Source organism: Dendrobates tinctorius, unplaced genomic scaffold (assembly GCF_039654945.1).
Source record: "Dendrobates tinctorius isolate UK_male_01 unplaced genomic scaffold, ASM3965494v1 ptg000120l, whole genome shotgun sequence".
Lineage (NCBI taxonomy): Eukaryota > Metazoa > Chordata > Amphibia > Anura > Dendrobatidae > Dendrobates > Dendrobates tinctorius.
The window spans coordinates 35,245,955-35,258,623 of NW_027361788.1; the positions used below are offsets into that span (position 1 = coordinate 35,245,955).

Consider the following 12,669-nt stretch of genomic DNA (forward strand, 5'->3'; position numbering starts at 1 on the left):
ACGAACTGTCACATAAACTATATCACAAACCACCATTGATTTGGGCACCCAGGGCCATGGACCGGGTCACAGCTGCCGTGACACATCCCACTGACACCGGCCCGGTGGGAGGGGGACCCATGACTATCCATCATCCTCTTGATTACATTCCAGAGGTTTTCAATGGGGTTCAGGTCTGGAGAATGGGCTGCCCATGACAGGGTTTTGATGTGGTGGTCTCTTAATTTTTGCCAGAGCTGTATATATAATCAGCATGGGGGGCCGGGTCCAAATGTTGCACCAGGGCCCTCAGACTTTAGTTACGCCACTGGACACGATGACCTTGGAAGACCCTTCCTTTCTGTGGATTCCTACATTCTTCTCATTATTACCTTTTCCCATAGGAGCCCATAATCTTTTTTACACTTTTTGCTTTTTCCTTGTCTTCGCCTAAGAGCCATAACTTTTTTTATTTTCCTGTCCCTATAGACATTGTTTCGAATGATAATATTAATTAATACAATATGATGTAGCCAATAACAGGCAAAAAATTCAAAGTGTGGTGAAAAGGTGAAAAATAATGCAATTCCGCCATTGTCCTTTGAATTTTGTTTTTACAGATGATACCAAGCTCATATATTGTAAGTTTTTGCTATATTTTAGTGAGTAAAAAAAATGTAGAACGTTCTAAAAACAAAATTTTAGTTTGTGTGATCATTTTCTGAGACCCATAACTTTGTGTAACTTTTTTTTCCTGTGTGTGCGCATATTTTTTGCATGGGGAGCTGATGTTATTATTACCATACAGAATTACATACATTTTGATATTTTTTCTAGAATTTTTTATTGGGATGTTCAGCAGCAAAAACATTTTTTATAGAGAAGTTCGGTAACCAAAAACCGGTTGTGCTTGTGCAAATTTATGTTTGGATGTGGTGTGAGGTAAGTTTCAGCGTGTTTTTTATTGGCATAAATGGGAAATAGGGGGTAACAGTATTACCATTATTGTGTGGTGGCACAAAGAGGGCATTATTATCATAGGAAGACATAAAGGAGGCACTTTTACCATGTAGGGAGACAGACTGAATACTATTACCATATCTGGGCACAGGGGGCAGTATTACTGTGCGGCAGCCCAAAGCAGTGAATATTGAGGTTTGAGAGTTAAAGATTATTAGATTGAGAAGGGCAGATAAGTGATATTGCTACTGTCTATGGCACTATGGATATGGGAACCAGTTGTGATCTGTGCAGGAGGTGAGGAAAAGTTATTAGGGTGCTGGAAAAACGATGAGCTAAAGATATATTTGTGTTACATTCTGCAGTCTTAGATGGAAAAAGTCATCATGGCTGTCTGGGTTAGAAAGGCAAAAAGAGAAAATGACCAACTACAATCAGAGAACATAACACAGAGGAGTCATTGGATTTGTTTATACATTATATATTTTCTGGGCCAGGGCCAATTTTTGTCAGGCAGTGTATGATGCCGAATTCAAACGGTATGTAACATGAACACTGTTAGGATTCCGCTGTGGTTGCTGGTTCGTCACATGGAATTTGCATATATGCAATTATGCTGCGATTAGCTTCTCTTTCTGCTTCTTCCAATGTTCAGATCAAGTGGAACGGAGACCTGACTGGTTGTCATGGGCATCAGCACCAGCCTTTATGAATCTCCCCCATTATGTAAGCTGTACTTGTCCTTTAAAGAGCATAATGTATCTATAGTAGATGTTATCCTGTGGCTTGCAGGTAGTAAAGTACAGATCAGATTTGTATGTGGTTGTTTTTTTACTTGACTGCTAAATTTCCTGTTGCCACATCAGCTGTGGTAAAGAACGTCTTTTCTCATATCGTAAAGACAGGGGCCGGAGCGAGCCGCACAACTCCCCCCCCCCCCAGCGGCTAAGTGGAGGACCTTCATGACAGTGAGGGTTAATTATACCAGGGGGTGGAGGAGGTGGAAAAGGGGGGTATATTAGGAGGCTGAGGGGGCGTTTACCTTTAGTTCCCGCTCCGGAGCCACGAGGGGTTCCGCCCTATTTTTGTGCAGGATTGGTGTCTGGGAGTATGTTCTTCAATGTCACGGGTCATGGTGGCCGGTTGGCGTTTGGGGGGGAGGGGGTCCTTGAAGTTGGTGCTAAATTTGTTTTGGGTGATCTGTGGTAATATGAATTCCTCAATGTTATTATCTGTAGTTTGGGTCTGGTGATTTGGGGGGACTTCCGGCAGTGGATGGTCGGATCCCCAGGGATTAAGTGGACAGTGCAACCCCGATGGGGTATTGGTGCTCCCGAGCCAGTGGGGTAACGGCTGGGAGTAATTTATGGTATGTGTTTGTCCACAAAAAGTATTCTTTACGTTTTGGTCTCTAGATTTGAGAGCTTCAAGGACCCTCCCAAGGTTGCGTTTATATTTATAACTGTTGTATGTTACTTAAATAAAAGGCTGCTGTGGCCATTATATTCCATTCTGGTGTCCTGGTGTTATTTGGGGCTCAGGTGGGTTGGGAGTTCATTGGGGATTAGTGGTTGGTAGAGGCAACCCAGCCGCACATCGCCAACTCCAATGTCATGACCCTTATATGTCAGCGATGTTTCTGCCATCAGCCCCCAGCACATGATCAGAGTTAATTGGGATTTCAATGCCACTGCCGGTGATAAAACCTCCTCCGATAGTGAGGTCAAATTACTCACATATTTGAAATTTCCTGCCCATCATCTGCATAACTGGACACTCCTGGTCCTTTGAAATTGAAGGACTACCCTATGCATAGGCCATTAATATTTGATTATTGGGGGAAAAACACATCCAATTCCATTTAAAGGGCCACTCCTAGGTACACTGTTACATTGCTTCTTCTGCTCTTCGTATAAAACCATTTTTGCGGTCTTCCTGCAGCTCCAGTGGCTACTTGATGAAGGAACGTCGACCAGTTCGGAAGTAGGATTCGATTTGTTCCAGAGTCCGTCCCTTGGTTTCTGGGACATAGAAATAAGTGAAGATGATGCAGCAGACGCAGATGATGGTAAAAAAGAAGAACGGAGTCTCCAGATTAAAGGCATTCTGTGAAAAGATGAAAATTTCAAATCAATTTATCACAACATCAAGTATAACACTTTCTAGTGAGACCCAATGTCAGAAAAACATAACCACATCTACACTACAGGGTGGGACATTTATATGGATACATCCAAATAAATGGGAATGGTTGGTGATATCAACTTCCTGTTTGTGGCATATTAGTATATGTAAGGGGGGAAACTTTTCAAGATGGGTGGTGACCATGGCGGCCATTATGAAGTCGGCCATTTTGGATCCAACTTTATTTTTTTCAATGAGAACAGGATTATTATTATTATTGTTATCAGTGTGTCAACAGTAGGAGAAGAGGGTTGCATTGACAATCCAACACAATGGGCAGCACTTTGAACACATTTTATAAGTGGTCATAAACTTGTAAATACCTCATGAAAGAAAAAAGTTACGTTAAAACCAAGCACACCATTGTTTTTCTTGTGAAATTCTCAATAAGTTTGATGTGTCACATGACCTTGTTCCCATTGGAAAAAATAAAGTTGGATCCAAAATGGCCAACTTCAAAATGGCCGCCATGGTCACCACCCATCTTGAAAAGTTTCCCCCCTCCCATATACTAATGTGCCACAAACAGGAAGTTGATATCACCAACCATTCCCGTTTTATTTAGGTGTATCCATATAAATGGCCCACCCTGTACATTGCCATCCCATTACGTATCCTTACGATGTACAATACAAAATAATATTGTGGTACCGTGTTAGCCAGAAAAATAGATGTAAATACTTATGTCCCCCCCAAAAAATTGAGAAAAGTATTCAAGGTGTGATACCTTTACTGGCTAACCAGAGAAATTATATTTGCAAGCAATTTCTCTGGTTAGCCAATAAAGGTATCACACTTGAATACTTTTCTCAATTTTTTGGGGGACATAAGTATTTACATCCATTACGTATCCTAGAAGACAAGGACTTGGACATTGGAGCCGTTGGTTGCGTTAAGGCCTTCATACACTTTAGAGAATAGTCAGTCAAATCTGCTGATTTTTGGGCATAGAGGCCTCCCAATTCTCACCTAGTGGCAGATGCCAGGCAAAAGTAGCTACATTTTAATGCTTGATCCTTTTGGGAATTGGAGAAGGGGAGGGTCCCTGTCTCTCCCAACTGAAAACACGTACATGCGCGGTTGAGCCAAGAAAGCATGGATATGGGGAGTCAACAGCTATTCAAGGTGTATGGACAATTTAGGGTGGGATACCCTAGTTCTCATGATGAATGTGTTGACCATAGACACAACCAGTGGAGCCAAGGTGTCCCTTCTAAAAATCAGAGCCCAAAGGTCTCATAATGAACAACCTCACCTGCAACATAAGAAGATATTGCTTAAATTTTAATAGAGTAGACTTCAACCCAACCACCAACGCGACAGGGCTGTGCTGTATAAGTAGGACCCATTGCATGGCTCGCATTCCTTCCATGGTACTCACCACAACAGGCAGGAAAGCTTCGGTGAGTATAAAGCCGGTGATCCAACTGACCATCACACAGAGGCCTGAAGCCGTTCCTCGGGCTTTCAGTGGTAGGATCTCAGACATGAGAAGCCAGGTGATAGGTCCCCAGCCAAAAGCATAACCTGAAGAGGAGATAGTGTTAGGACAATGAAACAGGTACTGAGAATTTTGATTACTCAACTGCCCATAGAGTGTGCACTTAATGGTATTGTGTAATTTAGAAAACTCATTTTTCTAAACTCCATTAGGTAATTCAGATTAAATAAAAAGGGGACCCCCCTATTTAGGATTTTCATCTCTTGGTCAAAGAGGAAAGTGGTTACAACGAGCATCTTTTTCCATGAAGGACCATTCCTGCCGTGCATCACACAGGCAACCACAAAAAAATGGGCATTGTATAATATTTCCAATCGCCTCTAGAGGCACTGCAGGGAAATTGAATAGTTTTGCTACAGATTACAGATGATTGCTGGATGTTACAGCAAGAGGAGAAGGTCTCTTTTTACAAATAGGGATAGTTTAAAGTGTTTTTGAGCATCGAGCTGAGATAAAATAAAAAAACATTGGGCTCAGAGTACAAAGGTTTATCCATAACTTCATAAGCTATGCAGTAACACTTCTACACCCTATAGAAGTGCACAGGCTTCTAATGGGCAACTAGTGGTCTCCAACATGTCGGACCCCATTCATGTTGGACCCCAGTGGTAATATTGAGGCAAGCTACTCTCCACGGATAGGTATATAGAGCCATGAACAGAAAAGATGGTCTGCACCTGTTTATAGAGGGTATCACATGGAGTTGAGAATACGTGCCATCAAGTCACTTACCTAATATATACAACATGATACATACAAGAGGGATGATTTCCAAATAGTTAACATGAGCATCATTGGTGTATGGGTCATTCACAGTCACTGTCAAGTTGGTGGAATTGTTCTTCATATCTACTGTGAAATGAATGTACAAGCCCATGGACAGCGAGGACACCAACATCAGAGAACCTGTCATACGAGGTAGAAGAGACGGATGAGGAGGGCACCATGTGTGGAGTCCATGGAAAAGCATTGATTGGATTCACATACTTACCAGATATAAAAAGGAGGATTTTCCTGCCTGCTTTATCCATTGCTGCAGCTGCCATGAGCACTGAGACCAATCTCACAAGTCCGACCAGGGCAGCATCATATCCACCTCTCTAGAAGAAGACGCCACAGGTCAAGGAACACCTACAGGCACCATCCAACATATAAAATTACCCAACATTTCTGGGCAGTAGGAATTGTCCTCATACATCATCAGTGCATCGATCCCTGTCCCTACACGCTGCATTGTGTTTTCTATCATTGTAGATACGATATCTCAGTCCATATTGTGGTGGGTGCCATGTTATCACTAAAGTAGTCTGTGAGATATCCCTGGTATCTGAGACTCACTGAGATATCAACAATTGCTGTCAGGATCAAAGGATTACAAAGTAGTAGAGAGATGGAATTTTTATTTTTCTATCATAATATTTTAACTTCACTTCATTTGCACAAGGAAAGACTAGAAGCAATGGGATGAAGCTGAATAGGAGGAGACACAGATTAGATATTAGAAAAAACTTTTTGACAGTTAGAGTGATCAATGAGTGGAACAGGCTGCCACGAGAAGTGGTGAGTTCTCCTTCAATGGAAGTCTTCAAACAGAGGCTGGACAGACACCTGTCTGGGATGATTTAGTGAATCCTGCTTTGAGCAGGGGGTTGGACCAGATGGCCCAGGAGGTCCCTTCCAACTCTACGATTCTATGATTCTACTCGATCACACTGAGAATGAAGCATTTACTGTGATTGTGAAGCTGGACTCCCTCTACTTCTTCTGGACTATAAGGTAGTAGCAACTATTAATTTACTAGGACTGGGCTGGATAATCAGAATTGGGCAACTGCTTCGGTCCTCCATTTTCCATGGGCTCCCAGTATTCTGCACCAAAGCCAGTTTTAGTAGTATGCAGAGTGATCATTTATACTCATTCGATGAAAGTCGGCCAAAACCACCATTTTTTATATGACTGCCCGACTACCTGATGTGTATGGGGTCTTCCAACTCTCCCCAACAGATGTTGGAAATTCATAGGCTGATACTTTTGTTTTCATGGAAGAAGCCTGTAGCGGCTGTCTCCTCTCTCTTCCCGTTGAAAACACAAGCCAAGTGCTCGTGTATATGGGAAAGTGGTAAGAGACAGCTCTCTGCCGAACAAACGTTCAGACAACAGCCGCCTGATGTGTATGGCCACCTTTCCTGGTGTGCTTTAGTGAATGCGAGTATTATTAGTGCGATAAATGACAACATTGTGCCACATCATTGTCAGTCGCAGTAACTTTGCAAAGCAGTGAATGTAAGTATTGGTTTGTAATGTATGTCAGTTTTATGAGAGCATTATCAAGTAGATTTATTGTTTGAGTACTGTATGGAGTTATTACTTAGGTGTTGTATGGCTGTATTTTACATATGGCTTGAAAAGTCACTACAACAGCAGTGGTAAGAACTGCAGGGTAATGGATATCCACTAAGGACGTTGGTAAGTGGGAAACTCAAAGGCACAACAGTCCTCACCAGAATGACTTTGGTCTTGTTAAATATGGGCTCCAGGTAGGTCAGTATTGGATTAATTCCGGATAATTGCTGCAGACACCTCATGAATACGGAGATGAGGATGGGCTTGTAGTAGTATGGGTCGGAGAGCTCGCGCCAGGTGAGAGAACTGCTCTGAAAAGATAGAAAGATACATTTCCACAATCATCTCAATCACTACTCCCAGCATCCATCTATCCATAACTCCCACTGGAACCTTACCGCTTTCAGGACGCTCTCTTTAATCCTCTGGAACTCCCCCCTGTATGCCGTGTTGGGGCCTCGGAGCCAGGCCAGCGCCTGAAGGGCCTGCTCATCCTTACCCTTAGATATTAGGAAACGGGGGGAGTCAGGCATGAAGCAGAGAAGGAAGAGCATGAGGAACACTGGCACCTCACCAGCTATTGCCAGCCAGCGCCATGGCAGGATGAGCCCTTGGAGGATGAGATGGAGAGAACAGAGGGTTAAACAAAAGTATATGATGCCATTATCAATCATAATGAAATGATCCCATGAATAAGACTGATTTCTATCCTCTTAAAGTAAAACACAGCTTGTCCCCAGTTCAAAAGTAAACAGTTTTACTCTTATTTTATTCCTGCTGTTCCCCTGAGTATTTGGGTTGCTTTTTTTATATCTGCTTACGGTTCCACAGATATGTCCCTTTTTATTTAGTGCTAATTTTTATTGTTTTTTTTGAAGGATAATTATGCAGAGGGGCCTAAAGACACGCCCCAGAGGATCCTGTGAGCAACACCCCTTTGGTAAGGATCATATAAAGTCACATATCTGGAATCATATGACGGACCTAAAATAAAATAAAAAAAAGGAATATTCAGAGAACCAGGGGGAATAAAAAAAACAACAAAAACTCGACCCTGTGATAAGACATCTTTTAAATGGAATATCCCTTTAAGCTCTTCTCAACCTAGCACATACTCATGTCAGACTGATTGTGGTTGGAGTATGCTCAGGAGCTGTGTTACACATGAAATTAATAGGACACAGTCATCTTCCCTACACACTGCAATACCACAGTATTGTTGTTACATACGAGTAATCACAAGTTTAAGTTCCCTATGGGTAATAAAAAGTAAGTAAAATAAACCCCCAAAAGTTTAAAAATAGCTAAAATGAAAAAAATCAAATCCCTCCCTTTTTAAAATTAAAGCATAAAGTGTCCGTAAAAGTCCAATCTATCAATGTATAAAATTATTAAACCCATACAGTAATCGATATAAAGCAAAAAATGTCAATGCTCCAGAACGGTCGATTTTTAGAGGCTGCACCTCCACTAAAAAGCGTTTAAAACACTATATGTACTCTGGGATGGTACTAGTAAGGACTACACCTCACCATGCAAAAAGCAAAAAAGTAAAAAAAACAAAAAACAAAACAAGCCCTCACTTAGCTCCACCAAAAAAGTAAAAGTTACGTATCTCAGAAATGGCGACATAAAACACGTAAATAAAAAACTGACCTGACCTGGAGAATTATGTTAGGCTGTGTTTACATGTTGCATTTTTGATGTGGTTTTTTTTTTGCAGGCAAAACTTACTCTCTTGGCAGTAAAGACACAATGTCATAAAAGCAGGTTTTGCTGAGTATTTGTTGTGTTTTTTTGCTGTGTTTTTGTCAGGGTACATTTGTCTCTTGAGCATGCTGATAAAGTTTAGCGCTAAAAATAAAATCTGATTCAACTTCATCAGGTTTTGGCACACAGCAAAACCTGATACCTGCGTTTTTGCAAGGTTTTTTTGCACCACCCACTGTCAATGGGTGAAAAACGCTGAATACATGATGAAAGAAGTGACATGCTACATTTTAGTCAGGAAAAAAAAACAAGTTGTGTGAATGAGATTTGTGAAATCTCATAGACTTTGCTGGTACTGTGAAACACAGCTGAAAATATGCCTAAAAAAACGCATGGAAAAGGCTACAACAACACAATGTGTGAACATAACCTTTCCAGGTCATTTTTAGGGCACAATGACAGTCGTAAAATACGAAACCCAAAAAATGTATTTTTTTTCACCTTGTCACTTGGAATCCCCCCCCCATCATTTAGTACATTATGTGGTGAAATAAACAGTGTCATTCCAAACTGAAACCCGCCCAGCCGAAAAAAGAAAACTGAGCTCTCTTTCGGTTCTGGGGATGGAAAAAAAAAAACGTGATTGTTCTTGGAAAGAAGGGAAGAAAAAAATGAAAGCTCAAAAATAAAAATTGGCTGTGGCGGGAAGGGGTGAAAGCTAGGGTTGGTGCAAATTAATTTGCATGACTCGGTTTAACGGCCAAGTCAGTAATCTCAGGCCATCAGACAGAAGCCATTTTCATTAGCCAGCCTGGAGCAAAGTCATCTTTGCAGTGCGAGGCCAGCTAATCAAAAGAAGGGCCGCAAATGTCATCAGGTAAATGTCGGTACTCATTGCTATCATGGCTGATGGACAGGACATGTGAATCGATTTGCACCAACTTTAAGACACTTTGGTTTTCATTCACTAATGGGAAGCAGAGATCATAAACATGGTGGAGAATTGTAACACAAAGCATACGAGAGAGCTGGATGCTGACACGTTACTTATGACTGTGGGTTGGCTGCGGTAATAACTATATGGCTGTGTACATGACTGTCTGTCGGCCATGACATGTTGTTAATAAAGTTAGGTGTAAAAAAAATTACCTCACAGACAAAGTGACAGAGAGAGCACAGGGCAGAGACGCTCCTGTACTCTCTGACTGACAGTCATGGTGTGATAAAATACTCAGAGAAATACTGTTCTGCGCTAGCATGAGTAGCCATAAACGCGGCCAAGCTACAGGGGTTGGACAAAATAATGGAAACACCTGGAAACATCAACAAAAGTTAGTTCAGGCTATGTGCCCCCGTAGCGTTTTATTTTGGACACTAAAAACCGGACTCCTTCCCAGAAATCGCACGTTTTTTTCCGCGCGATTTCACCGCGATTTTCGCTTGCGATATTCAAGCACTTTCCAAGCGATTTGAAGCATCGCTTGGAAAGTGATTGACAGGTTGGTCACACTCGTCAAACATAGTGTTTGACAAGTGTGACCAGGTTTTTACTATTGAGGCCACCTATGCGGCCTCAATAGTAAAAGATAGAATGTTAAAATGCTAAAAAAAATAAAAAAATCGGTGTATATTTACCTTCCGACGTCCCGCGCTGCATTCCCGGGCCTCAGCGTTCCCAGTAATGCCTTGCGAGACCTGTGATGACGTAGTCTCGCGTTGCTATAGCGATCTTGCGAGACCGCTAGAGTCACGCGAGACTACGTCATCACAGGGCCTTGCCGCAAGGCATTACTGGGAACGCTTAGGCCGGGAATAAAGCGCGTGAAGCCGGAAGGTAAATATACACCGAATTTTTAATTTTTTATTCTTTTTTTTTACAGGGGTATGGTACCCAGTACCTGGAGGACAGTCTCCTCTCCTCCACACCGTGAGTACTAACCGCAAATGAGACGCTTAACTTCCCGCATGGTGGGCAGAGCCACATGCGGGATGTACGCGATTCTCATGCATTCCTATGGGTGCGGAATCGCGGCAATTCTTTGCGATTCCGCACAAAAGAATGACCATGCTGCGATTTTTTCCGCGATGCGATTCCGCTGCGGAAAAAAGCGCAGCATTAGCACAGCATGTGCGGAATGCCATAGGAATGCATGGGGGGCGTTCTGTACACGATTTTTAAACGTTTTCGCTCCGAAAATAGCGGCAAAAACGCTTAAAAATCGCTACGTGGGCACACAGCCTTAATATGGTGTAGGTCCACCTTTTGCGGCGATTACATCCTCAATTCTCCGAGGTATGGATTCATACAAGGTGTGAATTGTTTCCAAAGGAATTGTAGCCCATTCTTCAGGTAAAACACCTTCCAGTTCTTTGAGCGACGATGGCGGCGGAAATCGACGTCTAACTTGAATCTCTAAAATCCACCATAATTGCTGAATAATGTTGAGGTCTGGGGATTGTGGGGGCCAGATGAGATGCTCAACTTCAGTAGAATGTTCCTCGTGCCATGCTTTAACGATTCTAGCTGTATGAATTGGTGCATTATCATCCTGAATGATGGCATTCCCCTCCGGGAACAGTGCTTGAACCATAGGATGCACTTGGTCGCCCAAAATGCCTAAATAATAGCGGCTGTTAACTCTTCCATGAAGGGATATCATTGGCCCGGCGGATCTCCACGAAGTAGGACTCCAGATCATCACAGAACCTCCACCATGTTTTACGGTTGGGAGAAGGCAGTCTGGATGGAATGCTTCTTTCGGCTGTCTCCAAACGTACGCTCGGCCGGAGGTCGGAAATAGGGTAAATGATGCTTCGTCTGAGAATATCACATGTTTCCACTGCTCGAGGGACCAATTCTGGAGGTTTCTACACCACTCTAAATGCTTGGAAACATTTGTCATTGAGAGCAGCGACTTTCTAATTGCAGCTCTTCTGTGGAATCCAGATTTGTGCAGCTCTCGACGAACAGTTTTCGTGGAAACTGGGTTCTGTAGGTGTTCATTGAACTCAGCAGTGAGTTTTGGAGCCGTGGTCTTGCGATCCTCTCTCACAATTCGCTTTAGAGTCCGACGGTCTCTCTGTCAACTTCGACTTTCGGGTGGACCTGTGCTTTGCTGCAGACATTTTTCCTTCTCTTTCAAACGCATTCATTACTTTGGAGACAGTACCTCTTGACACGCCAAGCATTCGGGCACTTTCTGTTACACTAGCGCCTGCCATACGAACACCAACAATTTGGCCGCTTTGAAAATCCGAGAGGTCTGCCATTGGTATCAGGTTCTCATCAATGTTCTTACAATTCTGCAAAACAAACAGTTAATTTACATACACATATCACATAACACAAATAATCAACTACAAAACATTACCATATGTCACGGTTTGCATGTTTATAACATGTTCGAAGATTATGATGCAAAAACGTTAGGTGTTTCCATTATTTTGTCCAACCCCTGTATGTCTGCAACAATCTGCTACTGACAGCTCATGACTTATGGATATGGGACGGACCCCCACTCCATCTTAAAACCACCATAACTACAGTAAACCTAGGCACTAGAATAAATACACAACACATTATTTTGGTTGTCAAAATGGCCACAGCTTTATTTAAATCACAGGATTAAAACAATCACAGTAGGAGTCAGGTGAAGTGCTAGTACCTTGGGATTCACAAGTACTGTGATATCCCCAGCTGTCTGACATACAGAACCAGGCCAGACAGCCATAAAGGGGAGGCACGCACTGGCTTGCCATTCAAGCAGAGCCAGTAAACTTTCAGGGCACCAATGACCCTATTATCCTCACTCCTGTGCTTAACCACTGTGCCCGCCCCTGATTGACGTTACCATTACAACGTCCTTGAGGCTGGCCACCAAAGCCGAGCCTGTTCACCACCATGAGGTTTTACATCCTCTATTAGTTAAAATGAGTCCACCTTAACTTGCCTGCAACTTCCACCTGACTCCTAAACCGCAAAGCTGTGACGG

General features: G+C 42.6%; 1 protein-coding gene across 1 annotated transcript in view; it reads right to left on the bottom strand.

The window, feature by feature from the left end:
* Window positions 1-1,395: 1,395 nt before the first annotated feature.
* LOC141046623 (solute carrier family 2, facilitated glucose transporter member 6-like) overlaps window positions 1,396-12,669 on the bottom strand; it is a 45,742-nt gene continuing 34,468 nt past the window's right edge. Inside the window, exons 5-10 of the mRNA XM_073541151.1 lie at window positions 7,366-7,577; window positions 7,126-7,278; window positions 5,616-5,724; window positions 5,357-5,530; window positions 4,505-4,650; window positions 1,396-3,045 (exon numbers count right to left, since the gene is read on the bottom strand). Of these exons, the coding sequence (XP_073397252.1) occupies window positions 2,890-3,045; window positions 4,505-4,650; window positions 5,357-5,530; window positions 5,616-5,724; window positions 7,126-7,278; window positions 7,366-7,577 (950 nt within the window). The 3' untranslated portion in view covers window positions 1,396-2,889. The remainder of the gene's footprint in view (window positions 3,046-4,504; window positions 4,651-5,356; window positions 5,531-5,615; window positions 5,725-7,125; window positions 7,279-7,365; window positions 7,578-12,669) is intronic.